This window comes from Brassica rapa, chromosome A05, assembly GCF_000309985.2.
Source record: "Brassica rapa cultivar Chiifu-401-42 chromosome A05, CAAS_Brap_v3.01, whole genome shotgun sequence".
Lineage (NCBI taxonomy): Eukaryota > Viridiplantae > Streptophyta > Magnoliopsida > Brassicales > Brassicaceae > Brassica > Brassica rapa.
The window spans coordinates 385,309-411,572 of record NC_024799.2 but is presented as its reverse complement, the minus strand read 5'-3'; the positions used below and the strand labels follow the sequence as shown (position 1 = coordinate 411,572).

The window sequence follows — 26,264 nt, the reverse complement described above, 5'->3', positions numbered from 1 at the left end:
AAATACTATTTATTAGTCATAAAATGTTTACGGGATTAGTTAATTAAAGAAGAGTTACTAAAAGCTGAACGAGAAGGCCTATTATCTGATCAAAACAATCAACCTTATAAAAATAGTTGTTTAGTTTATTATCCTCGAGATCTGCAATAAGTTGGATAATGGGATCATGGATGCATGTTTCCAAATAAAAATGCAACATCCCACGTTTCAAGGCAACTTGCTTACCTCAGAAACTATTCAATCCCCATGTATCCAAGTCAACTTTTGACCCAAATAATTTTAAACAACAATTTTATAAAAAATTTAAAAACTCATCATCATGTGGCCAAGTTGTAGCTACGACTTAACCACCGTGTAACCGCCGTCAACAGCCAGGTTCTGACCGCTTACGTAAGCCGACTCATCCGATGCTAGAAACAGAGCAGCCTCTGCCACATGGCTAGCTTTCAACACAATTCCCTTCAGATTCGCCGACGCTGACGTGTTTTCCTCGACCACGTTTGGCTCCATATTGAATCCGTTGCAAACTAATGGTGTGGCCACCCCAAACGGAGCAACGCCATTTACTCTTATCCCGTACTTCCCCAACCCGCCAGAAGCTGATTTGATCAGTCCTAACAGCCCATGCTTCGACGCAGTATATCTGTCATAAACCTCACAATTTAATAAGGATAGATAACTAGATGAACCATGGTAGCATGACCATAATATTACTAACAATAATACAAAGTTATGATCTCATGTGTGCAGGTTTGGTTGTCGCGGTCCACTAATACATACTTTTGTTAGTTGTGTAATAAGCATTTTTATTTTAATTGTTGGAAATATTTGAGTTTACCCGTGTGGTGCCGTCCCGGCGATCTCAGCGGCGATGCTGGTGGTGCAAATGATGGAGCCACGCGTGCCTTTCTCCACCATGGCACGTGCCGCGTGTTTAAAAAAGGCGGCTGCGCCACGGAGGTTAACGGCGATAGTTCGGTCTAACGCGTCAAGATTTAGGTCAAGAATGCTCACAAACGGCTCTATAACGCCGGCGTTACTAAACAGAACGTCAAGCCTTCCGTGTTTGTCGACGGTGTACTTGACGGCGTTTTCTACTTCTGTCTCATTTGTGACATCGCAATGATAGTAACTTGCCTTGTCTTCTCCGATGGAAACAGAAAGTTCTTGACCGAGCTCGTCTTGTACATCAACTATAACGACTCGGGCGCCGTGTTTGGTGAATAACCTGACGGACTCAGCTCCAATCCCGCTTGCTCCGCCCGTGATGATTACGACTTTGCCCTCCAATCTGCAAAGATTCAACAAATCATATTGCATAAATATAAATTTATGTATACCGTTATATGGAAATGGTATGAGAGATGAGAAAATTGCCTGCGTCCAGACATTGTTGAAGCGTTCTGAATGATATTTACGAGAACTGATGTGCTGATATTTATGCATGTGTATTATATGCATGTATGAGAAAAGTCAACTCTATCGTGCCATGTGAGTTTCACTTTTTTTAATGGCTCAAGAATTGTTTTGACCGTCTGAACTGTGCACCGCTAATAATTACGCTTGTCATCTTTATAATAATGTATTTAATTAGGTTTAGATTATGTGTTAATTTATTAAATTTTCTAGATGTATCTGCTTAAATATTACGATCTGACTTTTAGTGGTCTCAAAGGTTCTGATAATGTTCTTGTATTCTCAGATCCTTGTAAAATGGTGCAAGTCAGTTAAAGCCACCATTAAATTTGTGGGAATTATGTTCTTTATCAGCATTCTCTATCTCTGGTTTATCTCTTTGGTTTATCACTTTGTTGTTTGAATTAACTTTGGGGAACTTTTAGAAAAGAAATACATAAACTAATTTCTATTTGCTAAAAGGGTAACCGTGCTTTCACAACGTAATCACATCTTCAGTTAACAACAACACTTAACATTGTTTTACCTCTCTGTTAAACATAGTTGAATTCGTAAAAAAATCGAAGTGTAAAACTTCCTAATTTTAAAAATATATGTATTTAATATAGACAACTAAAATTAGTTCATGTATTAACTGAAAAATCTTAATAGTTCATATATTTTTTTAGTAAATAAAAATTAGTTCATATATTTTAAATAATTTTCCCTCAATCACGTGTATATATTGCATTAATCTTTGTATCAGTTTTGCTTTAATCTTTGCATCAGTTTTGCTTTCTGTACAAATACTTATTTTTTTATTATCATATTATAGTGATCAATAATCCTGACGCACATATTTATGTACATATCCTATAAATACATCATATAAAGAACTCCATTTAAATTCTGAACTAAAAGCACAAAAATTAGTTATTTACTTATAATAATTTTTTATTCAATTTCTTTCAAATACTTCTATCTCAAAATATACCAAATTTGAATAATATAAATAGTTAACAGAATTAGAAAACTGTTAAATTTAATAACAAAGAAGTTAATGGAATCTTCAAGTTCCTCCTATTCAATCAAATGTTTATAGATTCAATACCCCACCTAAAAGAATTTATGACATAGATCATTGGATAATAGATGAATTTAATAGTAAAGCATCGGATTATAAAAATAACAGTTTGCTATTAGTGGTGGACCACATTAATCAGTGATCATCCTACTACTCAAAAAGTGAAATTTGGGCCAATAAAATAATATTTTATACACACAGAAAGAAGACTATCCATGTTATTTTATTTTGTATAAAAGTTAAAATTGATAAAATAATAAATGTGAATAAGCCATAAAGATAAATATTTTTTGTAGTAAATTAAGTATACATTTTCTCTGTTTTATATTCTTGTGAGAAAAAAAAAATTGTTTTATGATAAGCATTTTGCTTGGTTGATGTTTTTTTAAAAATGGTTCAATCTTACAAGTGGAATTTAACTCATTAGGTCTTCATATAAGTTATATATATATTTAAAAAAACGATGAAATTTAGGGTTAGGGTTTAACCCTAGGCTAGGGTTTAGGGTTAGGGTTTAACCCTAGGGCAAGATTTAGGGTTAGGGTGAACCCTAGGGCAGGGTTTAGGGTCAGGGTTTAACCCTAGGCAAGGGTTTAGGGTTAGGGTTTAACCCTAGGCTAGGGTTTAGGGTTAGGGTTTAACCCTAGGGTAGGGTTTAGGGTTAGGGTGAACCCTAGGGCAGGGTTTAGGGTTAGGGTTTAACCCTAGGGCAGGGTTTAGGGTTTAACCCTAGGGCAGGGTTTAGGGTTAGGGTTTAACCCTAGGCTAGGGTTTAGGGTTCCCTAGGGCAGGGTTTAACCCTAGGCTAGGGTTTAGGGTTCCCTAGGGCAGGGTTTAACCCTAGGCTAGGGTTTAGGGTTAGGGTTAATCCCTAGGCTAGGGTTTAGGGTTTAACCCTAGGGCAGGGTTTAGGGTTTAACCCTAGGCTAGGGTTTAGGGTTAGGGTTTAACCCTAAGGCAGGGTTTAGGGTTAGGGTTTAGGGTTAGGGTGTAACCCTAGGCTAGGGTTTAGGGTTAGGGTTAACCCTAGGGCAGGGTTTAGGGTTAGGGTTAAACCCTGGGGCTAGGGTTTAGGGTTAGGGTTGAACCCTAGGGCAGGGTTTAGGGTTAGGGTTTAACCCTCGGCTAGGGTTTAGGGTTAGGGTTTAACCCTAGGCTAGGGTTTAGGGTTAGGGTTAACCCTAGGGCAGGGTTTAGGGTTAGGGTTTAACCCTGGGGCTAGGGTTTAGGGTTAGGGTTGAACCCTAGGGCAGGGTTTAGGGTTAGGGTTTAACCCTCGGCTAGGGTTTAGGGTTAGGGTTTAACCCTAGGGCAGGGTTTAGGGTTAGGGTTTAACCCTAGGGCAGGGTTTAGGGTTAGGGTTTAACCCTGGGGTTAGGGTTTAACCCTGGGGCTAGGGTTTAGGGTTAGGGTTTAACCCTAGGACAGGGTTTAGGGTTAGGGTTTAACCCTAGGCTAGGGTTTAGGGTTAGGGTTTAACCCTGGGGCAGGGTTTAGGGTTAGGGTTTAACCCTGGGGCAGGGTTTTGGGTTAGGGTTTAACCCTAGGCTAGGGTTTAGGGTTTAGCCTCATGGTATGATTTAATATTATGATAGGGTTTAAGTTTGGATGGAGTTTTGAGGTTAACTTTTAGATAGGGTTTAGAGTTAGGGATAAAAATATAAGCATATACTTATGCATACATATATACCATATATATACAAACATAGATCCGGTGAACCCATTCCTAAAATGAGCAGATCCGGCGAACCCGTAACCATTGATAGATGATCGGCGGATAGGAGATGTGAAGGTGAAGCGACGGCGAGTGGAGCAAACGAAGTAAGTTAAGTAACGCTGAGAATGGCTTCGGTGAAACTCAAATTTCAAACCAAGATAAACAATAGTCTCTATTGCCATGTCATAATGTAAATAAATGAAACTTCAAAAAAAAATTAAAGATCAAAGATATCGTTTGCCCAAAAAAAAAGAGTTTATCCAAGAAAAGATCAAAGACAACATTTATTACTTCACAGGTATGATATACTTGTAAGAATTTGAGTTTATACATTAAAACACTCTGATAATTAGGATTAATAAGTTGGGTTTATAATGAAAACATAGATTTCCTAAGTAACAAACAATATAGATAATTTTTAATTGTTAACGAACTAGAGTAATTAGATGCTGGAAATTATAGTTTCAAATGCATTTTTGAAATATTAAAAATTAAAGTTAAAAGGTTTATCTTTATTTAATTATGACAAAAAATATTAGTTCTTAGCATGCTTGTCGATAAAGCTCAAATAAGATATATTCTCTACCGATCACCATGACAAGATTTGTTTGTGACAAATTTACACATAAAGTCTTTGTGATCAAATCTAGTTATATAATTTTATTCTTAGAAAAAATCTTGAAAAGTTTTAGAAATTTTGAAAAGAAACGTTTTTTTCTGTTTTTTTAGACAATTGTTGCCAAAAATATCAGAAAAATACAAACAAAAATAAAAGGAAAATTGTTTTTTTTTTTGCTAAAAAGAAAATTGTTTATAGTTGCTAGAATGTTTTAGGATAAACTTAATGATAGTAAGTGTCAAAGCAAATGAAACATAATGTCTAAAACGATCTTAATGAAAAGATATTGTATTCTATTTGTTAGCACAAATTTACAATTAGGTTTTCATGATCAAACTAGTTATATAAATTTTTCTCTAAAAACTTTGAAAAAGGAGTTTTGAGGAAAAAAAACGTTTTGGTTTCTATCTTTTAAAACAAGTGTTTGACAAAAAAATAAAAAAGAGGTTAAAAGTAAAAGAGAAGACCTGATTAACAGAAAACAAGTGAAGAACGAAGGCATCATCCGATCAAAGTAATCATCCTTCACAATCTGCAAAAAAAAAAAAAATTAATAATTAGATTACAAGTTAAGACATGTTGAGATCTGTGTCATGGTTAAATAATATGATAGTGAGAAAGAGCAATTACCACGACTTGATGATTCGTAAGCATTTTGTTGTGGACTATAGAAGTCATATGGAGTCGGATCCTGCAAAGTGAAAACAACTATAGCATTATTATATAATATATCATATAATAAAGTGAAGGCTAAAAACTAAACTTACCTTGTGTGTTGATGTCTTTTGCTTGACACGACGACCTGGTCAAAGCACTAGCTAGCTTCCTATTCAAAAAATGACCCCATGTTTCAGAATTGGATCTGATAAAGTAAGATGGTAGCAGAAAAATTGAATGGTTAGACAAAGATAAGAATATACCCTGAAGCAATGTGAGGGTTGGTGGCAGGCAAAGGGTCTCCTTCACAAGCACGTTGCCACTTTTTGATGTAAGATCATCAGAATACGGACTCATGGAGCTTTTTTGTTTGAAACGTCACAGCCGGTTGAATCTTTTTTCCTCCCTGCTGATATTAGAAAACAACATTTAAGGGCTTATATATAAGTAAAGGGTTACCCAATATGAGAGGTTATTCTCTTATCTCATCTTCGAAACGATAACCAAATAAATCAAGTCAGAGACTATTTACTGACTTATTATACAGAGCAAGAATATTGCAAAATCAGTTACAAAAAAAAAAAATTGCAAAACCATAATAAAGAGCAACTAAGAAATCTCTAAATCAGACAAATTATGTGGCAAGACACAAACTAACATAGTGAAAGACCAACCCCAGTTTGTAATAATAACCGAATTAAAAAAAAAAGTAGCAGTACCTGAAGGAAGGAGAGGTCGACGCCAATGTTGTTTGGGTTGACAAAGTAGAGAAATAATGGAATCGAGAAAGAGAGAGAGAGTCACGATACGATTTATAGAGGAAGTATACATGAAGAAGCTGGTGATCCAGAAGAACATTAACCCTCTACGCGGAGGAGAAAAACATCTTTTATTTCTCATCAAAGCTATATATTGACAGGTGGAGATTTTGATTACCTTTATTACAACAACGGTCTCATTTAAATTTTAAAGCAACAGTAACCTTTTCAAATTTTGTTACCGTTGGGTTAATCTTTTATTTTTCTTTTATTTTTTTTCTTATCATATTATTTATAGAGATTTTTCTCACACAAAATAAAAATAGTACCTGCTTTTAATTTAAAATGTATATATAAGAAAATTATCGTCAAAAGGTAGTTTGGCAATGCTCTAAATTCCTTTTGTCAAACTTGAACAAAAGTAATTTTTACGTACAAAACTATATAACATACTATGTCACCCAAAGAAATGTTATATAGATGTAGCAAATGTAAAAGTTGACCGATTAACAAGAGTGTGACAGCCGATCATATAACAAGATTGCTTACCGTTAACATTTTTTTTTGTAAACTGGCGTTGCTTACCGTTAACATTTGAAGTCTTTATACATATTTGCAACACAAAGTTACATTTTTTTTAGCAACCTATATTACGAAAAAAGTAAGAATTTACAAAGGTTTATTTGTGAAATAACCAAAGGAAAAAGAGTAGTAAGATAGTAGAGAGATATGAAGGGAAAAGAAGGAATATGGTGGGGTTTTGGTTATTTAGGTTCTAGTTTTTTTTAGGTTATTGAGCTTAATTTCCCATTTTACAAAGACTCTAAAGATAAAACACCACGGACAGGGATTACAAACACATAAAAAAATTAAAGATAGATTTTCAAGAAGCTTTTGTTTCTTGTAAGAACTAATGATCTAATTAAATTAACTAACTAAATATTCATCTTAATTGGGGTTTTGTTTTATTGAGATTCTTGAATATATACTCTCACTTCGACGAGGACTGGTTCAAGGGACTCCTCTCACAACTAGCCGGGTTTGGACTATACTCAACGACACGTGGACTCATTTGACCAGACCTGAGTTCACCAATTTGTGGACTAAACACTTGAGATAAACTCCTGTTATTAACAGGCGAACTTGAACTTGTGACCTTAGGACTACTTGTGTGTCTAAACTCTCCTCTGCTTCGTATAATAACCTCATTAAGAATCTCTGAGTCTCCTGGATATGAAGTTCTCGATCCAATCTCCATTTCCAGCTGAAAGTTAAACCGTAAAAGATCAAGAATAGAACAAGCTTAAAGTACATAAACAACAGAGTAATTTTTTTGGTTTACCGCTGCGAGATTGAAGGGTAAAGCTGGAGCTTCTTCACATTCAGCTGCGTCCAAGTCCTGAAGATGAGCTCTTTTGAAGAATCTAGGGAGGATGTATTGTCTTACAGGAATCAAGAACATGATCATTAAAGGGAACATGACTCCTGCTATTGGGATCCATGTGAGACCAAAGCAGATTAACAGATAAACCATTTGGAGTGAACATTGCAATCGTCCTGAATGGAAGGGCTTCAACGAATTTTGCGTGGTAGTCTTCAGGAACCCTGCAAACATAACTGAGTCATGAAAAGAGGCTTCTTGAAGTTGAATGTGACTAAAATATACGCCCTCCGTTTTTTTAATAAATAAGATTTTAAATTAAAACACACAAATTTTTAAAAACATTTAATTTTCTATGCTTTCTATACAAAATAAATCAAAAATTCTACCAATAAAAAATAGCCTACAGAATATAAATAATTATATAGTATAAAAATTTAATAAATTTTAATTTAAAATTTGAAAACTTCATCTAATTTGAAAAAAAAAATTCTAATACTTCTTCAAGTATTAAAAATCAGGAGTATGAGCTATAGTTACTTGAAGCGGCGACTTGGGGCTGTGAAGAGAAATAAGATTCTCTCCCAGAACTGGTTTCCGGGTAAGCTCTCAATAGCCATGAAGGCGAAGTAACCCCAAAGGACAGAGGTCAGAATCATTTTAAGGATAGGCATAGCAGCAACACATCCTCCTACCATTGTGGACTGGAGGCAGGGGCGGAGGCGAAGAAGAGTTTATGTGGTCATATGATCTCCCACTATTGGGAAAAAGAAAATTTAGTGTACATTTTTCTAAAATTACTTTAATATTTTGAGAAATTTTAACATTTGACCCCACTAATTTATGTTTATAATCTCATGTCTTATTAGAAAAAAATATTTTTGTTATCGTATCATATATTATTAATTTTTAATAATATAGATATATATATATATATATATATATATATTATGATCCCGGTAAAAAATATTTCTAGCTCCACCACTGACCGGAGAAAATTCCTTACACGCTGATCTTTGACTTCCACTGGTAACAAATCATCAACCTCTTTCTCTATATCGAACAGAGTTTCATCAACCGGAGCGTTGAGGTTTCCGGTGAATGTAGTTGCTTGGATCGTTGCTTCTTTCAGTTCTTTTAAACGCTAGTAGAAAGAAACTGTTCTTAGCAACTCCTTGTTCTATTGAAAAGACAGAAAAAGATACAAAGAAAGTTCTTGTTTGAGGTTGCTGGTATATTAATGGTGTCTGCATGTGATGATCAGGGCCGGCTGAGGGCGAGCAGTGCGACCGCGCCTGGACCCAGGTCCAAATTTTTCAAATTTATTTTTAAAGAACGAAAATAAACATACATGTATTCTAATTTTTTTTATCGGTTTTCATATCTAAATTTAATAAATTTCTATACAATATAGTTTTAAAAAATTTATGTTTAAATTGAGTTTTTCTTAAATTATTAAAGGGGCTAAGTTTTTTTTTTTGCCTAGAAGCCCCTATAAACTTTGAGCCGCCCCTTGTGATGATAAGCTTGTTGCATATATAGTTATAAAGCTGTCCCAAACTCGCATTCGTTTTGATGCTTTTTCGTGCTGTTGCAACCAGTCTGTTACGAAGCAGCTGCATTTTATATGTTGTATGTTCAGGTGGAAAAGTTGAATATATATACTCAATATTGGAATGGCCAAATATGTATGTACTGAGCTAGTATTAAACTGTATACGATTCCCATTAACATGTTTAAGTTAATTTATACGTTATAGTTCTTAGATTATAGTAGAACAATGATATATAGCTAAGGATGGCTTTTGGTCAAGCTACTTTGGGATTAACACGTGGAAAAGGGTCAACGAGTATTTCTAGTCTCCTTCCGATTCAAAAGTGAAGTTGAAGAATGTGGGCTTTGCTTTTAAGGTGAGGAAGAGATGAATGAATGCGAAAGAGTTCTGTTTTTAGTCTAAGACAATAAAGAGTCGCAAAAACGAAAAAAAAAAAAAGAACAAAGATCACATTGCATGATTTAGACTGCGACCTATGCATAAGGCAACTTATTAACTTTCATTATTGCAGACAACAAGAATATCAATGATAACACAAAAATAAATTTCACTATTTATGTGTCAATGGTTAATGCTAAGAAAACAAAAACTTTAGCAAAAAGAGGATAATCAAGAGTTCCCTTTACTAGCTCTTCTTTTATTGTCCACCCACGTTTCAATCGTAAGTTTAAATCTCACTCAGCAATAGCTCTTTGTATTAGTCACATGTTTATACGCCATAACTAATGATTTGATCTTAAAGTTGTGACATATCTCTAACAAAGTATTCCAAAACCCCATAACAAATAGTACGTAGAAAACCAATTGTTTGCAATGTATACAGATACAACAAATATAAAGAAGTGTGAGTCTTTGTTTCAAACCAAACTGTAACAACAGTTATGATAGTTGCCATTGTGTTAAATTATTACTATACCAGCGTATCATATGTGTTGTATCATCACACCTGTTACTTTTCTCCTCATCCTATGATTACGCCAGCAAAGTAAACCCAAATTTCAATATATAAAAAGGGTTTTATTTTCTCGACAGGGTCGGTCTCAGTTGGCTCGTAGCCTCTCATACATTATACTATTACTCAAGTGCTTCTAATTTTATACTTTTGGTGATTAATTAGAGACCATTCTTTTTTCCTCTTCGCTCATAATGACATTTTAAAATCAAAAGGCTTAAAAACTATTCCAGTGCATCACTTTTCCTTGTTGACATCGAACACTCGTGTTGTTTTACTTTTGTCTTTGTCTGGTTCGATGTTGGTAATATAAGTTGACCCTTGTATTGTTTTATATGTATAGTGCCAAAGTGCATGCTTCTTCGAACGACATGCCTTACCTTTAACAAGATAGCTGCTGTCATCATGCTCAAAGTATTTGTTGCTGCCTCAAATTTTATGTAATCATTCACGCTTTACTTTTCCATTTAGTTATTTCTCTTTTTCTTTCATGCATGAACCACGAAAGGAAGTTAAGGAACGTCTGCATGTAAGTGTAACATCACATATATCATGTATTTAATTTACAGATTGTGGATTTGCATGTGTATATGAATCATGCCACGTTAACTTTGTAGAAAGTGTTGGCTCAAAGTGTTTTTTTTTCTCTAAATTCCGTTTGTGAAATTTGAACAAAAGTAATACTTACAAAAAAAACTATATTATTTGTCACCCAAAGAAATGGTATATAGATGTAACAAATGTAAAAAAAAACAAGTGTGCGACAGCCGATCATATAAAAAGATTGCTTATCGTAATTAACATTTTAAGTCTTTATACATATCTGCCTTGCCACACAGAGTTACATATAAGTAAGATTTTACAGAAACTCAAAAGATAAAAAAACACAAGGGAAGGGGATTACAAACACATACAACACATAAACTAAAGAGAGATTATTCAAGAAAGCTTTTGTTTCTTATAATAACTAAAGATCAAATTAATTAACTAATTAAACATTCATCCTCATTGGGGGTGGTTTTGTTTTATTGAGCTTTCTGAATATATATATATCATCTCACTTTGACGAGGACTGGTTCAAGGGACTCCTTCCACAACTAACAGGCTTTGGACTATTACCAACGACTCGAGGACTCATCTGACCAAACCTGAGTTCACCCACTCGTGGACTAGACAAACTCCTATTATTGAGCGGAGTTGAACTCGAACTCGTGACCTTAGGACTACTCGTGTGTCTAAACTCTCCTCTGCTTCGTGTAATAACCTCATCAAGAATCTCTGAGTCTCCTGGATACGAAGTTGTCGATCCAATCTCCGTTTCCTGCTCGAAGTTAAAGTGTAAAGGATAAAAGAATAGAAGAGGCTAAAGTAAAAAAAAAAACAAATGAGTTATGTTTTTAGTTACCGCTGCGAGATTAAAGGGTAAAGCTGGAGCTTCTTCATACTCTGCTGCGTCCAAGTCCTGAAGATGAGCTCCTTTGAAGAATCTAGGGAGGATGTATTGTCTAACGGGGATTAAGAACATGATCATCAAAGGGAACATGACTCCTGCTATTGGGATCCATGTGAGGCCAAAGCAGATTAACAGATAAACCGTTTGGAAAATAGTGAACATTGCAATCGTCTTGAATGGAACCGTCTCAACGAACGTTGCGTGGTAGTCTTCAAGAACCCTGCCAACATAGAAATGAGTCATAAAAAGAGGCTTCTTGAAGTTTGAATGTGATAAGAAAAGATATGAGCCTTTTATAGTTACTTGAAGCGGCGACTAGGGGCGGTGAAGAGAAGTAAGATTCTCTCCCAGAACTGGTTTCCGGGTAAGCTCTCAATAGCCATAAAGGCGAAGTAACCCCAAAGGACAGAGGTTGGGATCATTTTAAGGATAGGCATAGCAGCAACGCATCCTCCTACCATTGTGGACTGAAGGAAGTTGCTTACACGCTGCTCTTTGACTTCCACTGGTAACAAATCATCAATCTCTTTCTCTATATCGAATAGAGTTTCATCAACCGGAGCGTTGAGGTTTCCGGTGAATGTAGTTGCTTGGATCGTTGATTCTTTCAGTTCTTTTAAACCCTATAAGTAGAAAGAAACTGCTCTTTAGTAATAACTCTCTGTTCTATTATTAGATAGAAAAAAAATAGAAAGTTCTTACTTGAGGTTGCTGGTATACTAATGGTGTCTGCATGTGATGATAAGCTTCTTGCATATTGTTGTAGAGCTGCCCCAAACTAGCATTAGTTTTGATGCTTTTTCTTGCTGTTGCAACCAGTCTGTTACGAAGCAGCTGCAGAAACAGAGAACGTTGATCTCTCAGAACTCAGTGAAAGATAGAAGACTCTGGTGACTGGTGAGTGATGTTACCTGATACTTAAGAGTTGCTAAGCTCTTGGTGTGCATTGGAGATTGAGGAATGACACCATTTGATGGAGGGACTCCGAGTAAACCACACATTAAAGTCTGCAATGATTATAACCAATAAGCCTCAGGAGAAAAATTCAGATATGTAAATCTTTTTCTTCTTACCAGGAACCCAAGAAGAAGCAAGTCATAGTGGTAAGAAGAAGGTTTTCTCAAATTGAACTCTTTCTGCTGAGCAAGCTGTGAAGCTACGCTATGATCAAAGTAGTAAAGCACAGCAATCATTGATGCTGGAATGAACGCTCCAATTATGTAGACGACTGGAACATCAAGCATCTCCTTTGCCACGGTCCAGTTTCCATAAGCACCAGGAGACCAAGGATTTGGGCTAAGAAGTCTCCGAGGGATTCCTTTAGGAACATCTCCTGATGGAATGTAGGAGACACCGGTCCACACTAGCACCATTAGTGGCACACCATAGTCAGCTATTAAGCTTCTGAGCCAGCCTGTTTGAAGAGAAGCAAAACTGAGTCTGTAAGAAGAATCTTTAGCTCATTAGAGAATGACTCTGTTTTTGACTTACCAGTACCGTAGCGCCATGATCTGGCTTTTCTGCTTCTAAGTCCAGTTAGAAGAAGACCAAAGGAGAGAACCAGAGCGAACATCCCATTAGCGAACCTCCAGGAAGGTAAGAACTCCATCAGCTTCTGGTTTTCTCGTTCTGGAATGCGAAATTCATCCACTAGACCCTGGAGAATCAAATCATGAATAATAGATGAAAATTAGAAAACCAACATTATTTGAAATGTTGGTGAAAAGGGTGGTTCATACTTTGATGGCTTGTTGCATGAAGAGCATAGCGATAAGCAGTCCAAACAGTTCACCAGCTACACGAGTGAACCTATTGATGATAGAACAAGCTCCACATATAGCCATCACAAACAGCATCAAAGCAGTCCAAACACAAACCCTATTCAAACAGTGCTGTCAACACACATGATTACTCTCTTTTAAGCAAAACTCAACAAAGAGGACTGGACTTACCATCCAGACCAAGCCAAGAAGAGGTCACGTCCAAGTTCAGGTCTAGCCTTTGCGAAGTTAAACATGAATGTATACATGATCACAGTCGGCTCTGCAACACCGAGTATAAGAAGTGGCTGACCTCCGATAACAGAGTGAATGATGCCGCAAATGGCGGTGGATGCTAAGGTCTGAACAGCCGTGAGAACTCCATCTGACGAGATTTTCAAAATCCAAGTTTCAAATCTTTGCTAGTGGAAACTGATTAAAGGTGGAGACTTTACTTTACTCACCAGTGTTTCTTTCGAGCTGTTCACCGAAGGAGATGACAGGAATCGCAGAGGCGAAGAATATGTAAGTGGTGGGAGCCAGAATCCTAAAGCCAGCTTTGAATCCGCCGGTCCAGTCTTGCTTATAGCACATGAGTCTGCCTTTGAGGTCATTCTTGATTCCTTCAAACGGCACAAACGTCTCTTCCATTAGTTGCTCTGTTTCGTTCAGTCAATTCGTCAAACACTTGGAGTTCTGAAAGATTTTGAGCTCAAACCCGGTTTAAGGGGGAACCAGCTTATAAACTATTTCAAATCCGACAAACCCATTTCGAAGAACATCTCTCAGTTCAGACAAGAACAGGGGAGAAAAATGCAGGAAAGCCCGACAAGGAGATTAGTGAGAAGAAGATTGAATCTGGATGAAGAAAGTGGGAAACAGTGCATGGATGGGGGAGAACAAATCAATAAAAGGAAAGAGAGGGAAGCAGTGTGTGTGTTTTTGATTTGGATGAGAAGAAAGTGAAGAGTCGGTGAATTACAAGCAGCTGTGCAATGTATACTATGTGTTGGTTGTTGTTATGTCTGGTGGCAACTGGCAATGAAGAACAAGCCGAGGGAATCTCCGTTTATATAAGCTCCTAAAAGCAAAACAAAAATAAAATTATAAATTTAAAAATGTATACATCGAAATACATATAAATAAAACAAAATAACAACTAAAAATACATAAAAGTAAATTATACTACTTTTTTGGCATCCATCATTGTCATCAGAACAGTTTTATTTTTTTTTGATAAAATCATCAAAATAATTAGAAGGTAAAATACATAATTCAAGATAATTTCTGATACTAAAGGGTAGGGGTGGGCGTTCGGGTATCCGTTCGGGTTCGGGTCGGGTATTTCGGTATAGAGGTGTAGAATCCGTTCGGGTATTTCTGTACTTCGGATCGGGTTCGGATATTTTTAGTTCGGATTCGGTTATTTCGGATCGGGTTCGAATATTTAGATTTTGAAAAAAAGTTTTGGATGTAACTTTTTGTTAATTTTTAAAATTAAAAACTTGACATGCATTTCAAGTGAGTAGCAAATCATTTTTTCTGTAATTGTATGTATATCATATGAACTTAAAGTATCTGTAGTATCAATATAAATATTTTATATAAAATAAGAGATGTAAACTAGAATATAAAGTTAATTATACATATGTTTGGTTATCTTCAGATATCCATTCGGGTTCGGGTATTATCCGTTCGGATTCGGGTATCCAATCTCTCCTCATTCAATACCCGTTCGGTATTTTGCTAATTCGGTTCGGATTTCGGTTCGGGTTTTTCCGATCGAGTTCGGGTGCCACTTCGGATATCGGGTAAAGTGTCCACCCCTACTGAAGGGTCAAAGTATAATAACGTCCCTTCTTTAATGGGAAGGGAACTCATGATGATTTAATTTTGATAAGGATATAAAGTTTAGAGTTAATAGTTTATAAAATCCAGTCGATAATTAGATGATTAAATTGATGAGAATTGCCGAGAAAACATATAGTCATAATGCTAAAATACTGAATATTCATACTAAGACACGGATACGATTACGTGGAGTAGTAAAGTACGTGAGAGTAGGGAATGGTGAGTAGATTGACATGCATCTTTTTGGAGTTGCTTGTTTTGGCTGTCTCAATCTGTAAAATGTCCAAGTTAAATACGTTTGCTAATATCTTTCTTACTTCTTATCTGTCGCCTGTCGTTTTGATAATCAATTGGTCAACTTGCATTTTTAGAATCTTATTATTTGTACAATCGATTTGCCCTTATCTTCTAATTTCTTTTTAATATAATCTCATGAAAATTAGATTATCCAAACGTTATTTTGAAATAGGTTTTCGGCTAAAATTTTCAAAATACCTTTTGTTATAAAAATTAGGTCTTATCAGGAGAAAATGTCACTATTAACTTGTCGTAATAAAATAGTAGTTGTTGTAGATATTATGTTATATAATGTTTATATTTATGCAGTAATGTGGCAATAGTAAGAACTCAACCAAACATATCTAAAGAACTAAGAAGCAAACTTGACCTAACTATCCCATCCCGGTTGGTTTTAAATTAAATTAATTATTATCTTTTTTGTCGCCAATTGTAACTTTTAACTAAATTATATTAATATACATACTCGTTAGGATTTGGATTCAGATACGTTTAAAAGTTGTCTCTCATATGTTTGGCTGCGGTTTTCGCACGCATAGCTTAACTTGGCTCCTTTAAATATGACCCATAAGAGACTTAAGAGTAATTAAATTGGTAAAAGCCACTTAAATAAATCACATATTATACGTAAGAAATGCATGGCCACTCTTCTCCATTGGTCTTAGATCTCTGATGTGCTTTGCTGGCATTTTAATTTGAAATATTTGACAGTATATTTTGGTCCCACAAAAAGTGTATTGTAGAGATTGAAATTGCGATATGTAAGTGTTACATGTGTAGATAGATAATATAGATGTTTGAGGGAAAAAACTATAGTATTACATATTTATGTGGCTACAAGTTACAACAATACATATGCACTTGTGTGATGTGTTGTACATGTGATTACACATATAACGAATATTTAATATATAATTTGGAAAGAGAGGGTATGACCCATGTGCCCTAGACAACTCGACGAAATCTCACAGCCTCAATACAATAGTGAGACTTATTCCCCGAACTAACTTCAACGATTATTTATCATTCCAAATTTGTCAAACTAACAAGGCATTGGATAATTTTAATATATACAAAAGTAATTAACATCGTGGGATGATAATTTGTTTAGATTATCATGTAAGCGAAGAACTAATAATCGACGGCCTACCATATTCCAAATGACGTTGTAATCTACGTACGTAATTTTACCACCTTTTTTCTCTCCTAAAGTATATACTTTGTATCGGGACCTTTCCATGTATATTCGTGGGTCACATACCTTTATTATTCAAATAGTTCAAAGGATTATATTGTTTTTTTCTGCTAAACACACAAAAGTATTGTTAAACTATTAGAAACGATGCAGTTCGTGTAATTGTTTCGTTGAATCAATTATTGTATATAGATACAAAAATAAACAAGTAATATGCCAATCAAGTCGTAACATAACTGATCATATTTTTTTTTGTTATATTAAGTCGTTTCACTTCATTCATCTAATTCTCCAATATGACAACTAAGAAAGCAGCTATAACGTTATACCTAGAATTTTTATATTGCAGATTGATTGGGAATTTCGTGGCGGTAACTTGGTTGGAACGGGATCAGAACAAGTTGATTTAACCATCAGCTTTAAACAAGGTGATTAGAGCTTCTCCGATCCATTGAAGAGTTGTAGTGGGTATCTAGTAATTTTAGAAAAAGAAAAAAAATACAAAATTAAAAGAGAGAAAACATAGAGGTTCAATATTTTTGACATTGTTTCAGATACTCAAATCACATTTACTTCTCATCTATTAGTCCATCTATTTAAAAATAAATTGAAATTAATAATAATCTACTAATAATAGAATATCATTATTTTTATTTTTTAGAAGCTAAAAGAGGTTTTCACCAATAAAGTTGTTCTTATGTATGTGGGTTACTATAACAAACACTAATAGAAACCATTATCTATAGTTATGTTACGTATGTTTCCGATAAATATTACGATATAAAATATTTTACGTAAGAGACGCTAACCAATTTTGGGAGAAAAAACAACATTGAAAACGTATAAGCAGAACCATTGTGTGTGGAAGGACAAAAACAACTGTGTGTACAAAGCCGAAACACCTGATGGGTCCATAATAGGCCGAACATCCACTTCTAATTTTCGGTGTATAACTACTGTAGTACCGTATATGATTATTCACATAATAACAAAAATAAAAACATCTCTTAAGGTGGTAGGCCCTTTTCCTTCATCATTCCCCCCCCCCCCCCCCCCCCCCCCCCTTTGACACCGTTCACTTCAACAACAATTCACATTATTATGACCACCACTTTTTGTTTTTATGGTTTAAGTTAAACAGATGAGGTATAAACCGAACCCACGTTTTCTCCGTCATAACACAAACAAGTATGAACTCTGATTTCTAGAGTTTTCTTCCATTGGAGGTCAACTTACGCTTTTATCATTACTATGATCTTGATCTTTCATATCATCACATTATTGCTAGGGTTACAAGTTTTCTCTCACATTTATCATTAATGATTTCTTTTCAAGAAAAACTTGGATAATAATAATTGAAACAATACATCCCAAATGTATAACATCTCATACAACTTGATAGGCGCCAAACAAATAAATAAGCCCTACTAACGAATCTAGAATCTATGTACATATATAGTAGAATAGAATTGATCAATGTTACCTATAGTACGATGGCAAATAGAGTAGCATGCTTTACCAAATATATAGTCTAATTAGAAAAATACTTGCAACTTTCAAAATATTCAAATTGAATTTCAGTTTTAAGATCGATCGTATGGTGCATAAAAGTTACAAATAGTATTAATGTGGTTAACTAGCTTTGGGGGGGGGGGGGGGGGGGGGGGGGGTATAAACTGATTAAGCTAGTTAGAAGTGTCGATCTCAAGTACAAAAGTTATGCACTAAACGAAAGTACATTAACAACAACAAATTAGGTCATCACTCATATGATCATACAAAACTTATAAATGTTTAAATATATTAAAAACGAAAAAGAACAAACAAACAACATTGATTAGCCAGTTCGAAAAGACATCTCCTTATCGTGTGTGCAAAGGTTTGGCAATGCGTCTGAGTCTCTCTATGAACAATATTACAATACGTTACGGATGTAAACAATTTTGCATTCTTGTATCCTAAAACTACATATGCATCTATAGTTTCGTACGTCATTTATCGTTTCCATATGGAAACTGAGACTGCCGGTCGTGTTTTTGATGTACTTCAAGAAACTGCGTATCATCGCCAAGCAAGATATATAATCGCCGTCTCGAACTATTTAAGCCCTGTACAAAAGTTTAAACTGAAAACCCTAACAAAGCTTTCTTACACTTTTTTTCATTTGACGGATCTTTCTTACACATTTAGCACGAAAAAACAAAAGCAAAACCATCTAGAGTTTTCGGTTTAGTTGTCAAGCTAAAAATTAGAAATATTTGGAAGTATGAAATATATTGCCCACTTATACAATAAAGTATGAAACATGGATGCATGAAGGATAGACTTCCATAATGCTTGTGGTAGGGCCTTTTCATTCATCATCTTGTCTCACTTCCTTTTCTTTTCCCGCTCTCGTTTTAATTACAGCCAATATGTTTTTATCTCTATACTATTTCTTTTTATGTAAAAAGTGTTTCTTTATTGGAATCTACAATCCAGGAAATATTGGAGCCTCAGGATTGTAATAATGTCTCATATAAGAAGTTGACTTGGCAAAGAATTCAGCTAAACGCGCAAATCATTAAAAAGTAATTTGATTAAATAGACTTTTTTTGTTTTGTATGAAATTGATTCAGACACAAGGACCGACCAATTCAAGAACAATGAATGGATATGATTCATCCTTGTAAAGAAAAAGCTTTTGTGACGGTTTCCACTTCGAATATAGAAGAGTGAAAAAGCCTAACTATATAGGCCGGTAAGCCCATTGGGCTCGTTTAAGAAGGGAAGAAGTAATATTATTTTAGTTACTAAATATTGCAAAAATGGGCCGAACTGCAAAACATATAAAAAATGATTTTATTGAGAAAACATAATAGATTCGACGTATTTTTAACGCTCAGTGGGTTGGATTATATATAAGTCGAGATTAGATTATTTTTCTCTGTCCGTTAAAAAAAAAAAAAAATCAAATCGTGAAACGTTCTCGCAGGCCATTTGCGTAGACGAACCATCGGCATCAGAGAGAGGTTAGATCTCGCGCGGCGTTGTTTCTTCGGTACGTTTGTGCCTTCTCTAAACTATCTCTCTCTCGTTTCACCGATTCGAATTTCTAGCTTAGATCCGTTGTTCATGGCTGTCATTTTCCAGATCTATTGTGTTTCGATAGTTTGTAATGCTTGGATCTGTATCCGATATGCGAATATGATTATTCGATCTTCGATTCGATCCATAGCTGAGGATAAGAATGAGATCCGATGCGATTTGTAATCAATCGTCATAGGTTCCACATTGGTCTCGATGAAATGATTCCTCGATTTTCAATTTATTTATTTCGAATTGATCAAATATGGTTTTGTTGTTTTTAAAATAAGATGGGGCTGTCATTTGGGAAGCTGTTCAGCAAGCTGTTTGCGAAGAAAGAGATGCGGATTCTGATGGTTGGTCTCGACGCTGCTGGTAAGACCACCATCCTCTACAAGCTCAAGCTTGGTGAGATCGTCACAACCATTCCCACCATTGGTGAGTAACTTACCCTATTGATTATGTTGTTGTTAAAATGTTTTGTATGACAAGGAGCTGAGAGACGGTTCTTGTTTTTTTTTTTTTTTTGCAGGTTTCAATGTTGAGACTGTTGAATACAAGAACATTAGCTTTACCGTCTGGGATGTCGGGGGTCAGGACAAGGTAGCCTCTCACTGACTTCATAATGTTTGCTAGTCTGTTCGGAATTGGTTTGCTTATTAGGTTCAGTGTTGGTGAATTTCGTTCGTGTACCAATACTCTACATTTTATAAGCTAAATCAAAATCAGCCCTGAACTTGGAGCATGCTTTGATTCCTTCTCAAAGATATTTCGTTTCATGGCTGACATTTATATGTTATGTTACTTCGTTTTTTGAGCTGATGTTCGTAGAGCTGTGGGTCGAGTTCATTACTAATGGTTTCCTTCTTGCTCGTCTAGATCCGTCCATTGTGGAGGCACTACTTCCAGAACACGCAGGGGCTTATCTTTGTTGTGGACAGCAACGATCGTGACCGTGTTGTTGAAGCCAGGGACGAGCTTCACAGGATGCTCAACGAGGTAATACATAGACAAGAATCATCAATTCTTTCTGCGTCATGACTTCACCATTTGGTTTTTGACTTTGTGATGTTCTTTTTACCCTTTTTTTGGTGGCAGGATGAACTGAGGGATGCAGTTCTGCTTGTTTTTGCTAACAAGCAAGATCTACCCAACGCAATGAATGCTGCTGAGATTACTGACAAGCTTGGCCTTCACTCTCTCCGCCAACGTCACTGGTGAGCAAAAGAAAACACACACATACTGATCTTAGCTAGCTATCTCGATCCACATTCTAAACCCGCACATATAAGCTTAATATGGTGATCATTGTAATGACAGGTACATTCAGAGCACATGTGCCACCTCTGGAGAAGGACTCTACGAGGGACTTGACTGGCTCTCCAACAACATCGCAAACAAGGTACTAACTATTATGCTCTACTCGCTCTCTCTTTCAACTAAAATTCTGATTTTATCATTTCTGGGAGTTTTGAGACAAACTTTCAACGCGTGATGTGCAGGCGTAGAAAGAGGAGGTTGCAGGATTCATCTTTGCTTGTTTTGTTATATACATCAAAGTAAGGGGTCTGTTTCTCTAGCACTACAAAACGAAACCAAGTTTTTATTATGTTATACATTCTTCTTCGTCTGTTCTTTAACCATTAGTACTTTCCTTGAATAAATCATAAGCCTTTTCTTTTTGCATTTTCTTCCTGAAGTGAGTACGTTCTTTTCTTTTAATCAGTTTTATCCTTGTATCCAGTTCCTTCTTTGAGCTTCAGAGTAAACAGATCTTTACTGTTCGATAATCAATATCGTTATTAAAATTTGAACTAAATATACAGCTTACATTACACAAAAAATCATAAAAACACACTCAGAAATTAAGGGAACAAAAAACACGCGTCAACCACAAATCACACATGAAACCAGAGAGCGTGTGGTTGTCGTAACAACACAACAACTCATAATCCACCTGCTGCTCCACAAAAACCGAATCTACTTCACCGACAATTTTGACATTCAAGCAGCGGACGGTGCAGTCACGTACTTGACCCGTCCAGCTTCAGTAAGAGCGTTGATGAACGGCTTCAGATTCACTAGATCCGACTCAGCTTCAGATTTCTTGTAATCCAAGGAACCGTCCTTGTAGATGTCCCACCACTTGTTCACTAACATTTTGATGTCTTCTCTCTCCATATTCGCCTCCTTCCCTGTGTATCTCCATGGCTTCGAACCCTATAATTAGAAAGGCAACAAAAGACTAGTACGTTAAAACTCAAAAACAACCATTGGTCTGAACAAAAACAGAAAAGCTTGGATGTAAAGTAACTCACCGCTGCACAGTAGTGAACCACCTTGACTTTATCGAGCTCGACATTTTCTGGGTGACGCCATAGCATCGCCAGAACAAGATTGTAAACCAAAGGAATCGGCTTGTAGATTTTCTTGAAATACATGTTCAGAAAGTCCTGCACAATCCATCCAATCAACAGCTCAAAACTTAGCAAGAGAAACAGAACAGAACCAGTCAGAGATCACTTAGCGTTTTCCTTACCTGTTCAGCGAAAGGAGTAGGGGGAGTAACCTTAAGGGTCCTGAGCAGATCCTCATAAGTATCAAGGCCAGGTTCGAACACGAACATTCCAGCGTTGAAGTAGAGAGCCGGTGGCTCTCCAAGCTCCGCCTTTGGCCACTGAACTCTCTCAGGGCACTGTTGGCAGTACCCGATCTTGTATTGCGGCGTGTGGCTCCATGTCTTCTCGCAGAAACAGTCCATCACCGCGTAAAAGTACCGGTCAGGGAGATCGAACAAGTGATCGATGTTCTCGTAAACTTGAATGTCTCCATCTAAGTATATCATTTTACTGTACTCCACAAACTACACAACAGAGCAATAACCATATTTTATATATTAGTTATTTTCAAACTAACTCAAAAAAAAAGAGTTAAACGACGTCGTTTAATAGTACCTTCCAGATACGGAGTTTGGAATAGTTGATGACGTAATAAGCCATGGCAAACTGAGTTTGGTTCTCGGGTGGGTAAACCGGTTCGATCTCGCGGACGATGCAACCTTGTTCCACGAGTATACGACGGTGCTCCTCCGGGACGTCTGGTAGTACCGCCACAACGAGTGGATACGCTGATTTGACTTTTCTTAGTCCTTTGGCTAAACCAACGACACCTTTCACGTAGTCACCGTTACCGGCGAGGAACGTCACGTAGGCTCGACCACCGTGGACTCGTGGTGACGGTTTTGTTATCGTCACGGCGGATTTAGCTGTGGTGGTTTGTGTGAGCTCCGGAGCCATGTGAGAAGCACGTAATTTTAGAGGATTTAGACAAGTGTGTGAGACAAGAGTTGTTTTGTTTATGTTGTTGTGTTGTGTTTAGTGATTGATAATGTCGTGGCTCAACGGGGGATTATTATAGGCGAGAGGTTTAGTTGTCATCATGAAATCTGGAGCGTACACGTGTAAATTTAATATCAGACGGTGGTGATTGGCGTTTGGTGAAAGTTCTGGAAGTGACCTAACGGGGAAATTTAAACTATTCACACGGAAAACGCTAGAAGCAGCTACGGTGTTGTGAGGAAGACTTGTTATACGACTTATGTATTTTAATACCTTCGTATCAGTGGAAAAAAATGCTCGTAATGAGTTTTACTAAAACTTGATCATACATTAGCACATGCTTTTTCAACATTCCGATCACACGCACGACAAGTAGAATGTTCTTTCTCAATCTCCATAGCTGAATCTCTACAAGTATTTGTCCTCCATAAAATTGCAAACAAATACACGAAGGAACGTGACCGTTTTTCTACGTCTTGAATCACATCATATTTCTATCTCATAACCATAAGAGATTCACGTACGTCCTTTAATTTCTGACAGCATTACTATATAATACCACCACATCAAATTAAACTCGAGTGTTCCAGATCATGTTCCATCTTTAATCCCAAGTTTTAATAAACATCATCAAATAACTCGTAACTTTTTTAGTTAAATTGTTCTTCATCTATATATACATCAACTTCTAGCATATCATGTTTACCTTGCTAAATTTCTATGGTACTTAACCTCTCCCTTTTTTCTTTCAATTGATATGAGTTTGAACAAAACTACTACTCTGATAGATAAGGACGTTACATACGTTTCAAATGCTTAATTTCCCATTATGCGTTGTACTATCTAATGAGAAATAGTTGATAACAAAGTTACAAGGAGGCAAAATAACCATGTGAAAAATGGAGACCTCTGATGGAAACGACATCTCTGACTATATACACACCGAATCAATTGTTTACTGGGTGAGGAGTAACCAGAAGATATACGTGCCATTTAATTTGAGCCCTTAATGGGCTATAAAACTAATATCATGGTGAGTAGTGAATTTTTAGTGGGCTCTCTACCCAGACACCTAGTTGCGATATTTGGTTATATTTTAGTTTCAGATATCTTTTTATATCTCTATCCGCTTATCCGCCGGTCCGATCGGCCCTTATCCGCCAGAAACAATACATATTTAGTTCTAAAAAATAAATTGGATACTAAACTAAATGATCCGAGTTTGGAATATCTTCCAATAAATGACAGTGAATAGTCAATCGTCTGTTAATGGATTATCATGTAAATTATATGGACCAAAACCAAAATAGAGCGGAAACTTAGAAACTTGTAACTACCAAGAATGTCTTTTGATCTTGGTGACATTCTCAACAAACAAGTTTTATAAAATATGAATAAGTTGATTTTTTTACAAAGACCTAAGGTGCCTATATATATTAAGCCACTACTAATACCGTAAGGAATTCTAATATCTAAAGTAATCATTATCTCTAAAAGATTTATAATTATCCTTATGAAAACATAACTATAATAAAAAAGGAAAATAGAAGCTACGATGCATCAAAAACCCAAGCACAGACTTAACCAAATAACAGGAACTTGGGTTTACACCATGCCCCAAATTTTGGATACTTTGTAGATGCCAAGAGGCGGATTCAAGCCATTGCGACACAAACACTTGGCTCTGCTTCCCTTCAGTAATACACTAGGCATACTGTGGTCTAGAAAAGCTTAAACCCATACGTTGTGATCTTTAAAACCATGTGTACGTTTGACTCTAAAGTCCAAACGTGTTGTGTGTTGCAATATTTGACAAAACATAATAGAATAGTAATGAGAGTGGGTCTCTTACGATGTCTTTGTATTTCCTCCCAAAAGTGTCGGTTGAGGATGGACTTTTATAACCTTAATCATCGCCGGTCATCTTTGATTTGGGTTCCTTAATATTCATCTGCTTCCACTATTGTGTATGCGTATGTTTTACTTTCTTTAAAAAAAATTTTTTTTTGCTAAGTACTTTCTTTTAAAAATTCTTCCCTTCACAAAGCTTCGACCGTTGTTGCTTTTGTGAGATTATATATTCCGACCAATCAAAGTCAACTCCCATAGTGTCCGAGTTTAGGCAACATGCATTGCATTTACTTCCTTCCAACTTTGAAATTTCACCTTTTTACGGTTAATGGAAAGAACTTTTGACCTTTTTACACTGCAAATGGTAGACTTGTTACAAATTATTATTTTATTTTTTCGGGAAAGACTTCTTACAAATTATTTCTTTTATGTTTCTCTCTTTTCTTAGCATTTTTAAATAGTTGACTTTTATAGAGTTCCATATAGCATCACACACACCCTTATGAAACTAAATTTAAACATGTTAGTTAAGTATTAAACCAAATGATTCGATGTATATATTTTTATTTGAATGTAGACAAATATAGGATAAAAATATATTCCTGACATTGATTAATTAAGGATAACTAAATAATTTCATAAACCAAATAAGTATAGACTTATAATCAGTATCTAAATTTTCTGGATTCGTAATATTATATGTATATAGTGTAACCGCTTAGAACTGAAAGAAATTTTTATTAAAGTCAGGATGCTCGATTGCCAGAGACAGCTGGATTTTTACTATATAACCATTACTATATTACGTTAATGCATGTGGAGATCTTTTGAATTTGAAGTTTTTGATAACAACATGTTCCTTTAGAGGGAATATCACAGGCTTTAAGCAAAGACTATGCGATACATTGAATCAAAATAAAAATGGACCTCCAAAGTATTAGACCATACATATACATACGTTAATTTATAGGAGCGTTGACGAGAAAATAGTTATATAGATGCTAACATTAGAACCTTATATGGTCCTGCCTCCCGAGTTTTGAACCACATGCTTAAAATTAAAGTTTAAAGCTCGAATCCTTATCAGAGGATTCTCCTCTGCGTCATCATCTTTACGTCATCGCTTCTACGCCATGCACGATAGATATTAAATACTTAATAAACAATTTTTCAGTTTATAAATATATATAATTAAGGGTATAATCTTTCTTTGAGTAAAATCTTTTTCAATTCTATTTGATTTTTAGCTCTAAAATTAAATACAAAATAAAATTATTCTAAATAAATACCATATTTATCATTTCATTTCTTGGATTCATGATTAAGTACACTATT

At 35.7% G+C, this 26,264-nt stretch overlaps 5 protein-coding genes across 10 annotated transcripts; 1 reads left to right on the top strand and 4 right to left on the bottom strand.

Annotated features, from left to right (window-relative positions):
• Positions 1-104: 104 nt before the first annotated feature.
• Positions 105-6,517, bottom strand: LOC103866404 (short-chain dehydrogenase reductase 3b). 4 transcript variants are annotated; one of them, XM_018659289.2, is made up of 7 exons: positions 6,192-6,517; positions 5,736-5,881; positions 5,583-5,641; positions 5,446-5,506; positions 5,283-5,347; positions 839-1,291; positions 105-643 (listed from the first exon to the last, which is right to left on the bottom strand). In XM_018659289.2, exons 4-7 carry the CDS (start codon positions 5,491-5,493, stop codon positions 337-339), a joined length of 873 nt encoding a protein of 290 aa, XP_018514805.1. In that variant the 5' UTR covers positions 5,494-5,506; positions 5,583-5,641; positions 5,736-5,881; positions 6,192-6,517; the 3' UTR covers positions 105-336. The 4 variants fall into 4 exon arrangements, with proteins under 4 accessions (XP_018514805.1, XP_009142565.1, XP_009142566.1 ...); XM_009144317.3 differs by having other exon boundaries at positions 5,736-5,878; XM_009144318.3 differs by lacking the exons at positions 5,283-5,347; positions 5,446-5,506; positions 5,583-5,641; positions 5,736-5,881; positions 6,192-6,517 and adding an exon at positions 1,378-1,915.
• Positions 6,518-6,873: 356 nt separating this feature from the next.
• On the bottom strand, positions 6,874-8,957 carry LOC103866402 (boron transporter 1). 2 transcript variants are annotated; one of them, XM_009144316.3, is made up of 3 exons: positions 8,152-8,957; positions 7,573-7,835; positions 6,874-7,494 (listed from the first exon to the last, which is right to left on the bottom strand). In XM_009144316.3, exons 2-3 carry the CDS (start codon positions 7,762-7,764, stop codon positions 7,222-7,224), a joined length of 465 nt encoding a protein of 154 aa, XP_009142564.1. In that variant the 5' UTR covers positions 7,765-7,835; positions 8,152-8,957; the 3' UTR covers positions 6,874-7,221. The 2 variants fall into 2 exon arrangements, with proteins under 2 accessions (XP_009142564.1, XP_009142563.1); XM_009144315.3 differs by having other exon boundaries at positions 7,573-8,957.
• Positions 8,958-11,175: 2,218 nt separating this feature from the next.
• On the bottom strand, positions 11,176-14,382 carry LOC103843861 (boron transporter 1). Its single transcript, XM_009120641.3, has 10 exons — positions 13,796-14,382; positions 13,524-13,716; positions 13,311-13,449; positions 13,063-13,228; positions 12,645-12,985; positions 12,483-12,578; positions 12,274-12,405; positions 11,875-12,194; positions 11,524-11,791; positions 11,176-11,439 (listed from the first exon to the last, which is right to left on the bottom strand). Exons 1-10 carry the CDS (start codon positions 13,980-13,982, stop codon positions 11,176-11,178), a joined length of 2,106 nt encoding a protein of 701 aa, XP_009118889.2. The 5' UTR covers positions 13,983-14,382.
• A 5,142-nt stretch (positions 14,383-19,524) lies between these two features.
• LOC103866400 (ADP-ribosylation factor 1) lies at positions 19,525-21,491 on the top strand. 2 transcript variants are annotated; one of them, XM_033291310.1, is made up of 8 exons: positions 19,570-19,714; positions 19,807-19,939; positions 20,031-20,178; positions 20,273-20,343; positions 20,620-20,739; positions 20,839-20,957; positions 21,061-21,142; positions 21,243-21,491. In XM_033291310.1, the coding sequence occupies exons 3-8, from the start codon at positions 20,031-20,033 to the stop codon at positions 21,246-21,248; spliced, it is 546 nt and encodes a 181-aa protein (XP_033147201.1). In that variant the 5' UTR covers positions 19,570-19,714; positions 19,807-19,939; the 3' UTR covers positions 21,249-21,491. The 2 variants fall into 2 exon arrangements, with proteins under 2 accessions (XP_009142560.1, XP_033147201.1); XM_009144312.2 differs by lacking the exon at positions 19,807-19,939 and having other exon boundaries at positions 19,525-19,714.
• A 24-nt stretch (positions 21,492-21,515) lies between these two features.
• LOC103866399 (galactinol synthase 1) lies at positions 21,516-23,133 on the bottom strand. The gene is made up of 4 exons (XM_009144310.3): positions 22,695-23,133; positions 22,280-22,603; positions 22,059-22,193; positions 21,516-21,960 (listed from the first exon to the last, which is right to left on the bottom strand). Exons 1-4 carry the CDS (start codon positions 23,034-23,036, stop codon positions 21,745-21,747), a joined length of 1,017 nt encoding a protein of 338 aa, XP_009142558.1. The 5' UTR covers positions 23,037-23,133; the 3' UTR covers positions 21,516-21,744.
• Positions 23,134-26,264: the final 3,131 nt, after the last annotated feature.